Source organism: Lytechinus pictus, chromosome 3, assembly GCF_037042905.1.
Source record: "Lytechinus pictus isolate F3 Inbred chromosome 3, Lp3.0, whole genome shotgun sequence".
NCBI lineage: Eukaryota > Metazoa > Echinodermata > Echinoidea > Temnopleuroida > Toxopneustidae > Lytechinus > Lytechinus pictus.
The window spans coordinates 25049776-25069233 of record NC_087247.1 but is presented as its reverse complement, the minus strand read 5'-3'; the positions used below and the strand labels follow the sequence as shown (position 1 = coordinate 25069233).

The following is a 19458-nucleotide window of genomic DNA, read 5'->3' as shown; positions in this document are numbered from 1 at the left end:
ATACACTGTTCTCTTGACTTTATCCTTTCAAAAATACCATGAAATATTATACCAATATTCTTTTCTGGATCCTAAAACTTCCTGGTCTTTCATCAAGTAATGAGGAGCTCTGTCGGAGGTGTTTGGTCTTAAAACACTTCCACCACCAGTGATCTGCACTAGCAAATTCATACTGTGAAGAGATATAGAAGAATATTTATGCTCGCTCTTTGCATGTTGTTTTTGGCAACAAAAGTTCTTATTCTTAAAATGACTCAAGCAGTGTAGCTCACTGTCGATTCTTAGGGAAGGAGAGAAAGGCAGAATGTTATCCAACAAAAGAAAACCCTGCCAGTCTCAAGGAAATTTCCCATTTCTAAGTATATTCAATCTGGTATGATTGACAAGTTCTTTCCACTTTCTTATTTTCGATAAACAGATGGTTGATTCTTAAGGAACAGCAAATGTTTAAATCGTAACATCCCAAGGCAAAATCGAAAAAATTTTAGAGTTCTTTTTTTCATTCATACTGTAGAGAATACATAATATTTGTTTCCTGAATGAACATTGACCCCTTTTCATATGAATTCCTATTTACAATGGTAGAATATTAATGCTACATCATTTAAAAATTATTTGAAATAGTAGACCACTCACATTCTGTGCGATTTCTGTACCAAATAATATCATTTACATTTACAATAAAATTCTGTCCATTTTACATCTATTTTGGGAAACTAGCTATAATTCACAGGAATTCCAAAATTGAAATACCCTTTTGTTGAAATGACTTACCCAGTTTAACATCTCAGTGTGACATTTGAACCCTGTCACCCTAGAAATGACACCTTTTGACCCAACCACTGAGCCCCTACTACCAAGCCCCCCACCACACCCCTGTATACCAATCAGACTCTTGTGCCCCACGCATTAAACCATTAGTCATCACACATTGATGAATGATGCTTTCTTTTATGTGCTTTTTTTTTAGTTAGAAACCTGTGAAATGTTATAACAGAAAGTTACTTTGTTAGTTTTGAAAGTGTGGGAGTGCTACAACTCAAACCCTAACTCTATTAAGTTTTAGTGAATCTGTTTTTTTCTTTCACCCTATGGTATAAGAATGAGTCATTGTTCTGCCATTGTGGTATTCTTAGTTATTAAAATGATATTATTGGTATTATGCATTGTGGAACGACCACAAAATACAGCATATCTGGAAAGTCTTAAATTTTCATCTCTTTATTCGCCTGGTCTTAGAAGTTTGACCCGTGTTTGTGATTGATGTGTCTCCAAAGATCATTCAAATTTTCCCACTCATATCAGAGTTATATTACAGTTGTAGTCTCTATTAATGATAGCTATTGCTAAAATTAGAAGTCTCTAGATGATCATTCCAAAGTATTGATATATGTGCCCTTCCCTTAACTGGGGTGAAAACATGAAGGGCACATATCCACCTGTTTCAGATTTAGTTTTTACCATATATTTTTGCTAAACCCAACTTCTGTGGCCATATGCCATCCAACCCACACACTCAATTTCTATCTACTACTCTCATACTGCATTGTACATGAAATCCATCACCTGTTTTTCTTAAAGTTTCGTCTCCTTTAACCACCCTAACCAAATATCCAACCCACACTGCCCCAGAGAATTTTGAGTGGGGGCAATACCACAGCACCCCCCCCCCCAAAAAAAAAGAGAGAGCGAGAAAGTAGTTCATAACTTGCCCGTGCACCTGGAAGCAGTTAAGAATGATATAGCATTCATATTTCATTCCCCTGAAAAGTCTTCAGATTTTGACATATCGCATTTCACCCCTGTTGCAAATTGTTTCACGCTTTGTTAAGCGTTCCACTTTCTTGAAGCAGTCTGTTGTAAAAACAGACATTAGTGACCAAGTTTAAGGTGGGAACTTTGTGTTTTTGTTTTGTCTCTACATTTCCCAACAATGTTTTTAGAATCAATTGAGGAATTGAAGAACGTGACACTGACCTGGAGTGAACTCGTGAAAACGCTATATGAAAAAATAAAAGAAATATCTAGGAATACACGTTTTTAATTTATTTATTCTCTTTCTCCTTCTCTTTTATTGATTGGGGCAGCAGTTTTATATTCAATTTCATTTTATTTCAAACCTTTTTTTGTTGGATTTTCAACTTGCTGAAAGAGGTTTTGTGTTCCTGATGAAATATGGATGCTAATATTGTGTGGCCTTTTCTATTACAATTCAAATTGAAACAACATGGGGGGTTTAAGTCTACACTAATCGAATGCAACCTCATGACTGTACAAATCTTGACCAGAACTACACATTTCAGACTTTTGATTTTGCTTTTCCCAGAGGTTGCTCCTGAGTCTAAACTCTCAACTCAATCCACTTAGGCTCCATAATTAGTTTCAATAAGGAAAGGCTTGTCTGAAGTAGTGATGTGACATCTAAAAAGCTAGCTGTCAAAATGTTTCCCTGTATCTGTTGTAAGCTTATTTGTTTCTGGTATCAAAATTAACTAAATATTGTTCTGATATTCAACTTTATGGAGTGTACAAATTTGAAGATGTGATGCTCTCCTTATTTTTAATTCTCTTTACTTTAACTCCTAGTGTTGTGAAGTCACAGATTCCCACCAAAGAAAGTCAAGTTTAAATTTTCTATCGTGTTAAAGAGTTCTAGACTTCTCAGTTTACATCAACACTTGTTTCTTGCAGTGGAATGTTATCATCACCTGAAAATCTCAAAGTTACTGGCTTGTTTCATTTCTCCATCCCCCTGAATTATGCTGCAAGTCTTGTCCTCTCAGTGAACCGTCTCTTCCTGTTATGAATCTCACACAGATAACCTCTCTAAAATGTAATCCTGATCATACCATTTCTACCATGTTTCAGGAGACAGAAAATTGTCTTTTTTTTTACTAGTAATACAATTTAAGAAAGGGAATTCAGATCCTAAAATTACTTGTGCTCCTTGGCAATCATATGATAATCAGAACTGATCAAGTATACTTCACCTTAATCTTTCGACTATGTTTTTTATTCGGAGAAACATTGGTTTGCTGTGATAATTGAGCACAAAACATTTGAGAAAACAATGTGAGAACTTTTTTATACTGTAGTCTGTGAACTTAATTTTCCATAATGTTTCTCCACATGAAAATTTACTTTAAGATTTTCACAGGTATTTCTCATGTATTTGAATTTACTTCACATTTGTAAAGCACAGCCCAACTATTGTCATTTATACTTTCTGTTATCTAACCATGATGAAGATGGGCTGCTCTTGTTAGAAAGGAGGATGACTGCACAACAAGAGAGGAAATTATTGTGGGAGTAATTCTTTTTATCAAATTCTAGCAATGTCCTTATTACATTTATGTAACTTCCTTTAATAGATACAATAGAAGTAAAGATGTTCTCTCATTTCTTTTCAGATTGGATAGGATTGTCGTGGATACTGTGCAGGGAAGGGATAAGGTCTACAATGTCATCTTCGTTGGAACTGGTAAGAACTCCCAACCCTTGGAATAATGTTCATTTTAGTTGTTGTTCAGACCCACACAGTTGAGTTGTGTCCTAACTGATAAAATGTTTTTATTGGAAATGTCCCAAATATACACATCTGCCAAATCATACACTCAAATGGGTTTTTCCAGAAGAAAGACAACAATTGTACATACAAAGTTCTTGGAATTAAACTGTGCCATGGTAAATATAAGAATGTTGATTCCTTGGAAAACGACATTTCTCATGTTTCAATCTAAACTGGTAAAGGTTGAAAACCTTTTTTATTAGGGTAAATATTCTCAAGCCTGCAGTTTTTGAAGTTTTGGCTGAAAAATATATTTAGTGCTATTGGAAATATACAAACAAAGTAAAGTGTATTTTTGTTTGGTTTTGCTTTTTCCTCCTAACTTTGCAAACTTTTTTTCTCACACCAGTCTGTATTTTCTCTCTTTTTTCAGAGGATGGGAAGATCAAGAAGCTAGTTAACCTTGATGGCTTGGACAATGCTTGCATTGTTGAAGAGCTCTGTGTTACGCCTGTAAGTGTCAACATAAAACCTCCCCGCAGTAGTAATAGTACAGTCCTCTCACTTCTTTCAAGAGTTTTATCAGATTCTTCCATTATTTATTTATAGCGGTTCTTCCTAAAGGGAAGAGCAATATGAAACTACCCATTCTGTAAGGATGTGTTGAATTCTTGTTTACTCTTTAAGAGCAGAAGAAGCATTTTGAAATGCATATGGTAATCACAAATAACATAAGTAATTTATGGGAATGACTGTTTATGCTTATCTTTTACTTTCTTGATGAGGAAACCTGTCTACCAAGGCTAGAAATTGAGTCGGCCCAAATTGTACTTGCAGGTGGCACTCATTTACTGCCAATAGAAACATCATAGAGATGCATTTCTTAGTGAGATATTCTTTTGAACTAAGCGTATTTCAAAGCGCCTCCTCTGGGCCAAAACAGATGAGCATCGATGCACCTTTCGATAGCTTAAAGAATTGTTCTTTTCATTGGCGGGTATTTGTGACATGAGAGGAGGAAAACTCCCACCTGCAGTAAGAAATGGTAAATATTGTATCTTAATTTTAAGAATCTTGATGGCATCTGCTTGTCTGTCAAACTCCTGAATCTTAATGGTTTTGATGTGAGCAATCCTGTGGGCAGTGTAACCAATCAGTATGTCACTCTTCAAAACGATGTTAGAAGATGTGATCTGGTGACAAACTGTCTTGATTGAGGTCATCAAAGGTCAACCTATGTTCATCTTTGCCCACTCACCATATACCTTTATATGGATGCATTGTAGAGAGGGCTGGAGGTTACTAACCCCTTCCCTATATAGAACCTCAAATCACTACTAGTTCTCAAGCATATAGTTCTCTTTCTGAAAAGATTGTGCTCTCGCCCCTTTCAATTTCTTTGTATTGTTTACCAAGTGTTATATCCACCCAAAAGTATGGGTCAAGACTTCAAGATGAATGATTAGATGAGTGATATTTTGAGCAAAATAGTAACTGATTTATGAATTAATTTTGAATTTCGCTATTGGTGTAACATTTAATGATTAAGACAATTGAGGTGAAATTTCATTCTATTATTTAATCCCATTTCTTTAGGGGAGGGGGTATTGTTTGAATAAATGAGATGAATCAGTTGGTTTTGTAACACTCCAAAACTAGACCTCAAATGACACTTCTTTTGCAAGAAAAATAACCTTTAAATACCTGTGGGTGAAAATCAAATCATTTAAGAAGGAATTTATTTTTCATTTAATTTCTGCTTGAGATAAACACATGCAACAAGTGCTTGAAATGAATAGATAAATATTTTTAAGAATTATGTCCAAACATTGTCAGTCATAGAGGTCCAAAACCCAGACAATACTATAAAAATGTCAGTATTTATTTCAAATCATCGCCATCAATTGGTTTATGATGACTTTGTTTTTTCCCAGTGGCAGGGGCATTTAAGGCAATAGTTGTTTTTAGGAAAGTTTGGTAGTCAAAGACCCAGAAACGATGACATGTGAGTCATTCTACCAGTAAACTTCCTCTACTTGCTCTCAAGAAAAATCGGGTTTAAAGTGCTGATTGAAATCAATTGTTAATTTTCCCACAGTAAGAAAATAAAATAGTTTTATCGATTTTTAGTGACTAGATTATGCCTTATAAGACCTCATTATATGTTTATTTTCATTTTACAATTAGCATGTGTATCTTGTCATATTGCTTCTTACTCTTTTACCTTTAGCGAAGTCACCCCATGATGTATCATTGTGCTGTTTTGGTGAAAATCTGCACCTTTAATTTCGTTTGAAAATTGAGAAAAACAACTGTATCATGATTCATGCTGTAGGATGTTGGCATGTCGAGGAATGGGAGGTTGATGTTGAAAACATGGGAATCAATTTAATTTGTGAATGTTAAACACTATTCTGACTCACTTTCAAATCTCTTACTTTCTTTTTCTTTGTCCTCTCTCTCTCCTCACTCTTTCTCTTGGCCCTTCTCCCACTCTCTCTTTCTCTATCTGCTACCCCTCTGCATCTCAATTTCTCTGTCCTTCTTCTTTTTTCCTCTTCTTTTATCTTTTTCAACCTTTCTCCTTTCTATTTTTTGACTTCTGCTCTAGGTTAAATGCTATTTTATCATTTATGATAAATCATTCTATGTTGAATGGATTATAATTATGAATTATGATATAGATTATGGATCAGAATTAGTTAATGATATTTCCTCTGTTTCATTTCCTCTTTCCTCAGATGCACAAGTGTGATCCACTCAGGACATTGAAAATCAGCAAAAAGAAGGTAAGAGTCACTCTCAAATTACTTCAAATGATTGAATATGATGTAAATTTGTAGAAAAGGAGACTGCATGTGAGGTATTCCAATCAAGTCTTAATCCCTAGCTGCTTTCACCTAGGTATGCTAACCTGTATCCCAGGCAATATTAATCAGGCTAGATTTGCGTGGAATATTTCTGATGTATATTATGAGCTCAGGTGTAAAACCTGGTGCTTTATCTCTTTCCCATCGATTTCATATATCCGCCATCCGCATCCCTCGGAAAAGATCCCATGATTCCATTTCCAAGGCAGTGAAAGCAGTCCATTGTCGCTCTCCAATTTGTCACCAGGCGTGAGATACATTAAGCCGCTACATGCTGTGTGGGTTTATGCATGTGACATGAATGTTAAGACCATTACAGGCATTTTCACTCATATGGCTATATCCAGATACTGTGTTTAAGACGCTTCATGACTACCATGGTGTTCTTTTACTCTATTTTGATTGAATGAAAAGAAGTGTTTGTGTCCATCCAAAACAACAAATTGTGCTCAGTAAGCTACAAATTGAAGTATATAGCCAATTTTGTGTGTTTTGATGAAGGGGGTGTACCTCGGGATACAGTGCAGTATAATACAGAAAAAAAGGACAAGGTCCCTTTCATTTGTAGGATAAAACCAAGATGAATGCCATCTTTTACTGGACATGGCAGTTTACATCTTCTTTTTCTTCTCAAGTCCCATCTTCTTACTTCTACACAAATAAAATAAGTATCCATCTTCATTCTGGGCATATCAAAGTGCATATTTGCTGTACTGTATTCTATTTCCTTTTATTTCGTCTACCCCTTAAATCCTATCCTTTATATTTTTCTTGAATGTTGATGTAAAACTATTGAGTTTACTTTTGATTATTCCTTATGTTTTTCTGTTTCCTTTATTATTATACTGTATTGGGTTCATTTTTTTCACAAACAAATAACTTAATTCACAATAGTGGTAAGACAAAATGGTCAAGACAGGAGATAGAGGGGTAGCTCTACACAATGTTATTTGTATCCTTTATTCCTGTATAGCTGTATTATCTGTTTGTAAGAGAAATATCTTCTGAATTGCAATCATTTCGCTACCTATTGAAAACAGATCGAACAACAAGAATGGAAATATTTCCCAAGAGAAAGATAAGGAAACTTCAATATTCATTTACTGGCATAACGTTAGGTCAAGGTGTTTGGGCACAGACTTGACTGATTCCCCAAAGATGAGATGAGAGAAAATCATATTGAAGAGATGCACATCATTGCCACCGTGGAAATGTAACTCGCTACACAAAGCAGTGTGTCCATGATGAATTCTAGTAAAATATAATCCAATTTATCAGAGGTGAGAAATACAGTCTCCAATCATAGACCGAGGAAAGGATAGACAGATGGTGCGATAGAAAACAAAGATGGATAGATAGTTGAAGTGAGAAAGGAGACAAAGAGGGAGGGAATATACTACCACTGCCTTGTGAGGTGGAATATAGAATAATTTTAGACAAGGAAAGGGCACACATTTAACTGTCTGGGAGTTTATTATTCTGTATTTGTAAGGGATTTAGGAGAAATATGGAGGAGGAGATGAAGAGGGCGTATATGGAGATATAGAATAAGGCATCAAAGATGATAGAGAGCAAACAGTTATCTAGGTAGGATAAAGTTAAAAGGATTCCAATACACTGTCTAGCAGCTACATCAATCTGTCTTCTAACGATAACACCCCTTACCGCTACCAAAAAGTGCATGCTAATCCCAGAATGGATGGGTTCTGGAAGATGATGATGCGGGAGATGCTCATTTTCTCATCCCGCATCCCAGGTGCGTCGGTCGAGGTGCACTAATGGTGCGTGAAATAATGTCTGGTTTGGGACGGGAGAAGGGCGAGGGTTAGACTGACTCATTCTAAACCATTCGCTCTGATGGGGGGGTACAGAGCGGAAATTCCAAATGAAAAACATTTTGAGATTTGGATGAGGCAGTGGTCTCCGGGGGAAGATTTTATGATTGCATGTTGGCAGACTGTTATGGCAATGTACTGTATTTCCTTGAAGCAAAGCCATTGTTTTTTCTTTCATTTAGTTTGTTTTGATAATTAAGATTTTTCTATTGTCTGAATGTAAGAATAAAAATTAATATGGAGTCTCAGTCCAAAGTTTCACGATGAGATAACTATGATAGATATATAAATGAAGGCAAAATTCAATAAGAGTGATGTAATTTTGTAGATAGCTTTGGAGTAACTAGATTAAAGCAGTTTTTTCAGAGCGATTTGCTTTCATTTGACACCAGTAAAGATTTTTGTAGTGTTTGTGTATAAAGAATATGATAAACCATTCTCTATTTTAACATAATAGTGTATGTACATAAGAAAATATATAGTTCTTATTTTCAGTTTTGTAATGTACATTATTCATGACCTAGATATTTAGGTAATAAATCAATGCAATAGCTAAATACAGAATACCAGAAAAAGTATCATTGAGATTGTTTCTTTCAAGCCTTTTCAGACTAGAATTTCAAAGTTGCAGGATCTAATAATACATTTAATGATCTGTATAACTGCATGATAAAGAACATCGGCTCCTAGAGAAGAGTATATCTTTCCAGACTGATAAACGGAAACATTTCATTCTGATTAGGGTTTGATTGTATCCAAACCATTTCCTCCTATCTCTCTCTTTCTCTCTCTCACCACCTTATATTTGCTCTCATGCCATCTGTTCCTTGTAGACTAAGTCCATTCTAAATGAGAAGCAGAGGCAAAGGAGCTCAGCTAGACATAGAAGCACATTTCTAGGTCAAAATATTTCTTATATTTTGAATGAGAAAACATCCATCCTCATCCTTTTGCCAGTCAAATTCTACATCATCATCCTTTGGTGATGTCTTACTTATAAATTTGATTCTCTTATGATTACTACATCTTTTTTGGGGGGGACTTTCAGAATTGAGAAAAGGACTTATAAGTATTTCTTTCTGTCAATGCTGTTAATTCTTTTCCAGTCTATTTCTTGATTATGTACGCCGTTCTCATTTAAATTACTAAAATTGCTTTTAATGATAAGTGTTATGTATTGTATCCTACTCATATAATATTACATTATGTTTTCCCCAAATTTTTATGACAAAATTATTCTAGACGAACCTTTCTAACACTCCTTTTTAGATGAATCATTTTATTACTTTTTCTTGGTCAGTCTGTCTCATTCTTTCTTTCAAAACAAGTGTTGGTCTCTTTCTGTCTTCTATATAATATTTTTTCTTACTACCATCTCTCCTGAACTCTCAATATGAGTTCATAACGAGAGCAAGGTGTGAGAGAGGGTTAAGTTTCACACCCCTGTTAGCCCCGGATTTGAAGGGCCGACATTCTGGTTTGGTTCAATCCTGTTTAATTGAGAATCGTTCTTCTGTCTTGTGTTAGCTCTCAAGAATGTGAGCATGAAAAGAAAAACTAGCTTATAAGCATTAAAAACAGCAGTGGTTCTGCTCAGCTTTATTCTCTTTCAAATATACCTTTGGAAAATAAAATATGATAAAAGTATTTTTTTCAGTAATTCTTTGGACCTTGAATATCACTTTTCTTCAGTTTGATAGAAATTGGAAATATATGACTTTCTACTCAAATAAAAATGAATAAAAAATGGTCAAGCTAAAATTTTACCAGACTACATTGTATTTTTATATTCATTCATCTATACAAAAACTTTTTATATGAATTTCATCTTTATATGATATATATATATATATATATATATATAAATAAATATATGTCTATATATATATAAATAAATGTCTATATATCTGTCAAAACATTTCTGATATAGTTTTGCAATTCTAGATTGTGATTGCATGGCGGTGTTAGAACTACATGACATTTTAATGAAAAACTTAAGTTGATTGCATACCGTGCATCCTGTTTTTTCCTTCATGTCTCATCAATAGGTATCTTAGAAATTATCTTCTTGATCGTAAACTACTTCACACCCCAACCCAACAAATATTCAAGATAAGTTCTAAACTTGGCCATTCCCCAGGTATATCAAAGACATTAATATCGATGGACACATCACTGATGGGATTGTTTTTCTTTCTAATGAAGATGATCGTACTCTCAGGAAATTGGAAACATTATTTCGCTGGCTCCTTGAGTTGAGCTGTTCGTAATGAGCTTATGCCATGAAGTGAATATATCCCTGGAGAATAGGAGGAGCAAACTTCTTTTAAAAACCCACTTTCCCAGCAAGGAAAGAAATTCTGTGAGACTTGAAAACACCCAACTGTATTTATAAGGGGGAAATATGTTTGTTCTTCAAACAAATGGTAGAAAAAATAAATTTGATTTATTATTCATTCGATAATGCAGCATTAATATTTGTCTGGCTCCGAGTAGTTGTATTTTTCATATTATTAGATTATCCATCATGTGTGATCTTCTATTATTCCCTTCTGTGTTTTTTATCCAGAATGCCCTCTATGTCGGACTACCAGAGGCTATCGTCAAAGTACCTGTTGAAAGATGTCATCAATTCACCACCCAAACGTAAGACTAAACAATTGAATTAGGGCCAGAAGGGCATTAGAATGTGTATCATTAAACAATTCAATATCCTCCCTACTCTCAACAACAATTTTCAGGAGGAGCTTCCATTGTGATGTATTCATTCAATCTACAGGATGTTACTGTGAATATAAAAGTAATATCATAAAGCATTTGTAGACATAGAAATATATAAGAAATTAAAAGGGAAAAAGAAGAAGTGAAAGTAGGCCTGATGATGGTTGTTTAACCTGAAAGTGACTGAAGTGGGTTATTTGGGTTCAGTTTCCTTCCATGGAGAACTTCTTAGTAAGGGTCATTATAAGTATATAACTGCAGAGGCCTTTCGGTTCTAAGACACACACATTAGCCCAGTTTTCAGGTCATTCTGTTCAGGTCCTGTCACAAATCGGATCCATCAGAATTGAATATTTTTGAACCCCAACACGATTTACATCCATTCATAAAGAAAGTCTAAGAGTGAGTGGGAGCCGGTGTATGGGTGTATGGCATCAAGATGTTGGATTTGTTTTGTTCTCTGTGTGTTCTACAACTCATTGACTTATTTCTTCAAGGATTTTTATTCTTATGTGCCTGATAAGTTACAATCATATGAAACTGGGTCACGTTTTGTGGCTGAAACGACTCTGAAAGTAAGAAGATGTCAACTAACATGGCAATGCGTGGGTTGTTTAATTCATCTCTAAATACTGGCTAAATAGGTCACTTTAATGCATTATTATAGTCTACAGTATGGAGGTTGAATGACCATCTCAGAACCATGTGGTTCTCTTTTACTATTTTTTTTCTTCAAAATTTGACAATTTCAGTCACCCCAATTCACATTCAAGATTTAACCTCCCTTCTAGACTTGTAAAAGCATGCATAAGAATCTGATACATCGTCTTCTTCTAATCCTAATTGTGATTATTTTAGAACAAATATGTGTATTGTAAAAATTGTTTAACATTCAATTCTATATTTTTTTTCAACAGTGAGTGTCTGAATGCTCGAGACCCATATTGCGGATGGCATCAGCTTAGATTAGAATGCACAACATATCCTGAGGAGTAAGTAATCTTTATCCATTCTATGTAGCTTGCTTTAAATATTCCATTATGATCTATGAGATGAAAGATTTAAAGACAACCTATTAACCTCCACAACACAATTTGGATTTTTTAGATTCATTCTTAATTCATTAGCAAAAATCTCACCCTTTATGTATAGGCCTACTAAGCTATTAACGTTAATAGGTACTTCAATGATGTCCATATCAATGGATAATGAAAAAGGGGACAACATATCAAGAAATAAAAGAGATATACCAAAGAATAAATAAATGAAGAGAGATGTAGGCCTATCCATAAACGAATATGCATGAAAATTTTAATTTGCAAAAGTGAAACTATTACACGATTTTGGACAATGAAGTTGTGTATATCTGTATATTTTTTCCCAACTGGGAATAATTTGGTGATGTTCCATGTTTTTATACTCTTGTCCTGTGGTGCTGTCTAACAATACTATCATCACAGGGATCAAATAATATATAATATACCACACCAGGGAGATTAGACCATATATCATTTGATATCTCTATATGTCAGCAGCAATAAAGACCCTCCTATGCTGTTTGGAAACAATCGGACAACAAACTCTTTCCAAATGGCTGATGTTAACTTTGTAATAAATGGTCATCCAATGAAGTGAATGGTGGACCACCGAGGATGACATTTTTCACATATATCTGCATGTAAACTATACTCCAAAACAATGTTGTAATATTCAGTTTCACTTCAAAGTATGGTAAATAAAAGATATCAATATGTGTATATTATATATGCCAAGTCTATGCTAGTCTGCCATTGTGATGACATACTGATGCTGATATGCACAGCAATTCCTTTCTTGATATAGTTGTTTATTATTCATGATATATTACATGAATATGATGTCTGTAATGTAGTCCTCAAGACTTGCAAATAATGAAGACATTCAGCGGAAGGGTGGAAATCATAAAAACCTGTTGCAAACATCTGTATATGGGTGACAACATATCTTAGAGGTCATTCACAGAAGGCATGACCTAATGCCTTCCTAATTAAGTTATATTTCATAGAGTTTACATGGCCATTAAAGCCTTTGTAAAAGATTTTTACAAAAAAAATAAGCTTAACTTTTAGCCAATAGCAAATGGTGTAAAAAATAATTTTCCAGTATTGTTATCTCATAACAGCCAGACCAAGTTGTCTTGTATGGTTACGTATAGTTCTGTCATGGTTTGACTTGGTGCACTATAAACCTCAGGCTTTTCATTCAAATTAGGTTGTTTTTAGATTATAATAATGCCTACTATATTTTTGCTATAAGTTTGCATACAGCATACTTTACAATTCACTTACACATATCACATCGGCTGAATGTTGTCAAACTGATACATTGACTCCAAAGTCTGCTAGTTTGAAGAGAATGTAGTATGAGCATAGTCTCCAGGGGTGCTTGTATGAGTAGAGAATGGACCGGATGTATCATAATCCATGTCAGATTATATTGGTGTGAAGAATGCTGTTTGATGTGACATGAATGGGTTGTTCACAATCCCAGTAATACTCGGCTAATTTTCATCCAGACAAGAATTGAAATGGGGAAACAAATCTAGCCTTTTGGTATTTATTTAGATTCAGCAGACATTGAATCACTGCGGTACGTCACTGGCAGAGATCATTCGCTAATTCCAATATTTCTTTTAGTAGGAGCAATTCAAGAGGCATTAATGTGACATTCGCTTGTGTATCGGCATGTAACGGGACTTCCTGTGTATATTCCTGATTAAACTATTTTGTCATATTTTTCCACATTTCAGTACTATTATTCTTAGGGTTTGAGGTCACTCAATTTTGAAAACAGATATTTCCTTTTAATGCATCTTTTATGAAGTAAATAGCTCTTCTAAAAAATAAAAAAAGAGAATAAGTCATTTCCCTTTTGCAGTTGTAGTATGTGACCCGATGTAAGATCTAGACAAGACGAAGTACATTTCTGAAGTACTTGAAGCGATTCAGCAAACAATCCATCCATTATTCTTCCCTCCATCTTCTAATGACTTCTTGACAGCATTACTTCACAAAATCTAAAGGGCACTGCGCTTGAAAGATAAAGCGGAAATGTTACATCAGAAAATGGAAAAGGAACATTCAATTTGAGTCCCATCTGTAATTTCAAAGTGTTTGAGAATGAAGTAGGTCTATGTTGCAAGTGAACTTTGTCTGACCTCACCCCAGAGATAAGATGTCGCCTCAAAATCAAGTTTTGATTAAGGTCTGTGAAGCATTTTCCAGAGGGAGTTTGCCGGCTAAGCCTAAAGGGCATTGGTTACATACATGGGGATGATGGCTGTCCGATAGTCTTTCTTCTCCAGACTTAACCAATGTGAGACATGTAAACATAAGAGAGATTTTATTCTTCAATGGTTTCTTTTTCTAAGAAAGAAAGTATGATAAAATAGAAGTAAAAAAGTGTTGTATTTTTTTTAACATCATGACAGTTGAAATTTCTCTCTAACCAGGCATTGACATTTCCAAACAGATTGTAAAAAGAAACCTATGTGTATAGTGATGAAGATAAAATGAACTTCTTTCATATTATCTGTATTAGAAAGTCAAAAAGGGGCCTAAGCTTTCGATCCTAGCAGAATCTTCGTCGGAGGCAAAATGACCATTATTATCTGTATGTATCTATTCATGTCTATTGTTAAGTGTCTCTTATTTACATTGATATTGATCAGTGACTTTATAATTTGATTACAAATATGAATCTCATTGCTTAACAGAGGATAAGAGTAAAAACAAGATGAATTGAGGAAAGAAAATTAATTAATAAATCTCTTTGTCTTTTATTTCCCCCCTGTAGTCCTTTAGAGGTTGAGGTTTGGATACAAGATATCACAGGATGCCCTATCATGGACAATACAGGTAGGATACTCTTCATGTTTGCTTCTCAAGAAATCAAACCACCGTAGCAAGCTTTAAAGAAAGTACGGTAATTGCTGTGAATAGGATGACTATATTGTGCCTTATTTGAAATTTGTTATTGTTAGGCCAGTACCTACAGATATCGAATATACAGTAACAAGTTCATACCTAAATACTCTGTAATGTTATTGTGTTATCATGCATACTGAATAGCGAACTTTGCTCCATTGAAACAATATGCCTAGTATGAGAATGTAATCACAAATCAGTGGAAAACATATTTTCATGATTACATTTGTTGTTTAATTCCTCAGTTGATGGCAAATTTGGTGAGTGGTCCAACTGGACCCAGTGCTCCGACCCCCTAGGACTTGAAGCCTGTATGTGCCGCTACCGGGACTGTGACTCGCCGGCACCCAAGTGCGGGGGCACTACATGTATAGGAGAGTATCAGCAGGTCGTCAACTGTACAGGTAGACCTAGTGGCCACAGCGGTCCAGGCACGGCAATTGATAATTACAGGCCAGGTACTTGAGTGCATGTTGTGCATTTTGTCATTTCATCCTTCTTTCTTTCCTGTTTTCAAGGTTTTAGCATTCTTTAACAGCAAATATATTGTCAAATCCTCTTATCACAAGTTTGCAAGTTTGGGTCAAGACAATTGTATTATTTACATAATCCTGAATGGGATGGTGTTATGATACACATTCATATTCATTAATCCCACCGCTGCCACCAAAAATACAGGAAGATACCTCAATTGGAAATAAAATATGTTACCTTCATTTATTATTGGTATTTTAAGACATGCCTTTCAGCCTTTATTAAGACTTTAACATTATATGATACTTCCATATCTACCTCTGATAGCACATTAAAAAGAGGAACATATTTGATAAAATTAACCTGCCTTCCATGAATACAATCTGTTTTGGCCATTATTCTGTACATGATGAGCTCTTTAGCTTTTTCTCATTGATATTTAATGGTGATGTCCAACCTTTATTGGTTTTGTTTTACTTCACAAGAACACCATGGGACCAAATCATCAATAAGTGAGAATAGATGTATAATACATGTTCATGTCTTTATTATCATGCATGAATCAGATTATCTGCATCGTCGCTTCTTCAGAGACAAAACTTTCTTGTTCATATGAGTTAAATATGTATATCTCTCAATTCTGTCTTAAATTTTTCTTTCAATTTAATTTATGATTTATATTATTTGAAGTAAAAATTGCATTAAAGCATGACCCATAAGCAACGAGTCCATGAAACTAAGAATTATATGGAATCTTCCAACTGTGAAAATACTTACGATATATGCATGACAAACAGCAAAGGTTGCATCATATGAAATACAAATACCTATGATCTGTTGAGAATGTGCTTACTTTTGAAAGAAATTTGCTCTATTATTTTGCATCCATCAATCATTGTATCATATCATGGTATCATGTCTATGCATAATCATGAACGTTCTGGTGGATGTAACAAATTTTGTTTATCATGTGCTTCAAAAATTTGTTCTTTTCTATTGTAATAAATTTGTCATTCTTGTATTGAGATTGACAAAAGCTTTTACCATAAGCTCCTGTAAATCTAAAAAAAGATTCTGTATGAGACCCACTTGGGAAGCATTTCATGAAGTTATTTGGTATGAATATCAATTGTTATAAGCTACTGAAATTCTGGCATCTCATTGGAAAGAAAATTGCTTGGTGAAAACCACTCAAAAGGTGTTTCATGGAATTCTGTCATTGTTCCTGAATTAAGAATAAATACATAAATGTTCCAAAATATTTTTCAATGTTACGACTATTAATAATATTGAAAGCATTTTTAATTGTTGTAATTAATTCTTGATTTGTATTTGTTAGGATTCTGGGGTGAATGGAGTTTATGGACAGAGTGCTCTGCTCTGTGTAATGGTGGAATTCAATCTCGTGTTAGAGACTGTGTTAATGGACAGGCCTGCATCGGTGATTCAACTCAAACGAGAGAATGTAATAAACAAGCATGCTCAGGTGAGTACTAGTCTTCAATCAATGAAATCTTCTGAATCAGTTGTATTTTTACTTTCACACTTTATCAGACAGCTCTAATGGTCTGACACTTATGAGTTTAAGTAATTATAAGTAAAAGATAATGAATATGGAATTTTAAATAAATTTGTTTAACATGTTACCTGCTGTGGTAAGATCTCTGCAAGATAACAAATAATAGATCCACAGGTATTTATTGGAAGTTAGAGAAAATAATATAATTAGGTGCCCTATTAGGGCACTATTTTAATAATCATTGTTATCAATGGTAACTTATAAGCTAATTTAATAATGGTGGAATCGGATTGGTCAAGTTCAAATTTATCATTAAATTCCATCAACTGGTATTGATCACATTTGATACAACAGTCGAGATCTCCAAGATTATGTTCCTTTTTTAAAATAATCAAATATCTTGCAATTTTCAAGCAAATGATTACAACCACTCTACCTGTTGCGTTACAGAGGTTCGTAGACCAACTGACTGGACTCCTTGGTTGGTTCATAATGTGTCTGAAGATGGTCTTCTTATGCAACGCTTCAAGTACATCTGCAGAGCTCAGGTGCCAGCGAGGGATATGGTGTCTGTCGGTAGGATGAAGGGACAGTTTAAGTTCTGTCCTTTCAGCAGTACAAATAAAAGGTGCTGGGGTGATAGTGGTAAGTAAAGCTTATCTTTTTACAGCTACATATTTCTGACAAATACAGAGTCACTCCTTCCAGTTTTGAATGAATTCATTAATTTCTCATGTGTTTCTTTTTCTATTAAAGATATAATAATCTTGTAATTTCAGTACCGGTATTGCTTTTCTTAAGTCAATTATTGTTTTTATTTCATTTTGATTCCCAGCTGACTTAATTCTCATTGAATGAACAAAAACGTGACTGTGATTTTTCATAATCAAATGAACAATGATTCAAAAAAGAGGGAGGGGTAATATTTTTTTGAAGAGGGCTATTTTTTTATTCTTTTCATTCCAAATTTTGTATGTTTCACTGTCTGATGACCTTGTACCTATTTCTGGACTGAGTTTTTTTTTTATTCTAGCTTTTCTCATTTAACATGCTTATGATTGGTCTTCCAATGTCTTACAAATGTCAATAAATCAACATTTGGAAGATCATAAGTGTAATGTGGATTTGATAAAGATTTGGAATCAAACCGTGGCTTCAGTTCTACAAATGGTTATGACGTTAATATATTCAAGGATTTTCAATCCTGTAATTTGAAATACAGAAAGTCAGCTAAACGATTGCTCCAAGAACCTTTACAGAGATTTAATGTCCTTTTTTGCTTTTAACATGTAATATATGTTTTATTGGTGCGTACATCATGTTCCCATAACATGCAAACTTTTCAACATGCTTTCTTGAACTTTTTTTTTCCTCACAACAAACATATTACATTAAGATAGTTTAATCTAAGCCGAGATGGAATGAAAAATAAATATTCCTGTTATAAAAAGGAACAATTATTGTTAGGTCGTAAAAAGTAAATGTATATTCTGTCAGTAAATTTTGGCATATTTGTGAGAATTCTGGAAATTGATTTCATACTTGTTGGAAAAAACAAACTTAATTACTGATATTATTAATTTTTAAATTATTTTCTTTCCAAATTTGATTTGATTTTTTTTTATTTCATTAAACTCTGCATGAAACTTATGACTTTCATTTTCAAATTTGGCTGCACTAATTGGATGAAATTCATCTAAAAATGGGTTATTGCAAAAATTAAAAATTCTAACTGCTCTGATTGCCTAACAACAAAAAGAAGGGAAAGTAAATATAAAGGATGCTTGACATGATAAAATAAATAGCAAAAATAAAACTAGAAAAGGTGTGAAATTAACATATTAAGAGATTTTAACTGTTAAACTGTAGAAGATAAGGAAAGTAATGAAGCGATACCCATCAAATACTAGCACACTTTTAAATACAATGAAACACTTGCACATGTAAGAAACATTTAAAAGCAATAAATATTTCCAGATATTTTATCACAACAAAAAATCAAATAGATTTATGACTTTGCATTGTATTTCATATTTTGTAATCAAGTAAAAACAACAGGATATTGCAATGCATTTTATATAAAAAAATAAAATAACGAAAAAATGCAATACGATATATGGATAACACTTTAGGCATATCATTTTTGACTAATCCCTCTATCTGTCCATCTCTCTCTCTAATCCTCCCTTCCTTCCCTTCATCAGAGAGTTTTGGTGGGTGGACCATGTGGTCTCCATGGTTACCATGCAGCTCATCATGTGGCCAAGGTGTTCAGGTCAGGCACCGCGCTTGTTTCCCTGATAACGCTGATTGTAACGGGCAGTACTACGAAAAACGAGATTGCTTGACCTATGTTCCCTGCCCAGGTAATTGGACTAACTGTTATTGTTGTTTTTATCAGTCCAGTCTGTGCATGTGTGTGTGTTGCTTTCGCTCCTCTTACCTCTAAGCTTCGCCGTAAAAGTAACCATTTTGTACGACGCTCATATGTGATGATTGAAAGATTAACCACGTTTTGCAATCAAATTTATTTTGTTATGCTCCCATTGGATAGGCATTTCTGTTG

The 19458-nt window shown here is 34.2% G+C and overlaps 1 protein-coding gene across 1 annotated transcript in view; it reads left to right on the top strand.

Moving 5' to 3' along the window:
- Positions 1-19458, top strand: part of LOC129255756 (semaphorin-5B-like) — a 35423-nt gene that overhangs the window by 9713 nt on the left and 6252 nt on the right. The window contains exons 3-12 of the mRNA XM_064095934.1: positions 3411-3481; positions 3942-4021; positions 6250-6297; positions 10783-10859; positions 11852-11926; positions 14769-14830; positions 15145-15357; positions 16713-16859; positions 17343-17537; positions 19097-19258. Of these exons, the coding sequence (XP_063952004.1) occupies positions 3411-3481; positions 3942-4021; positions 6250-6297; positions 10783-10859; positions 11852-11926; positions 14769-14830; positions 15145-15357; positions 16713-16859; positions 17343-17537; positions 19097-19258 (1130 nt within the window). The remainder of the gene's footprint in view (positions 1-3410; positions 3482-3941; positions 4022-6249; positions 6298-10782; positions 10860-11851; positions 11927-14768; positions 14831-15144; positions 15358-16712; positions 16860-17342; positions 17538-19096; positions 19259-19458) is intronic.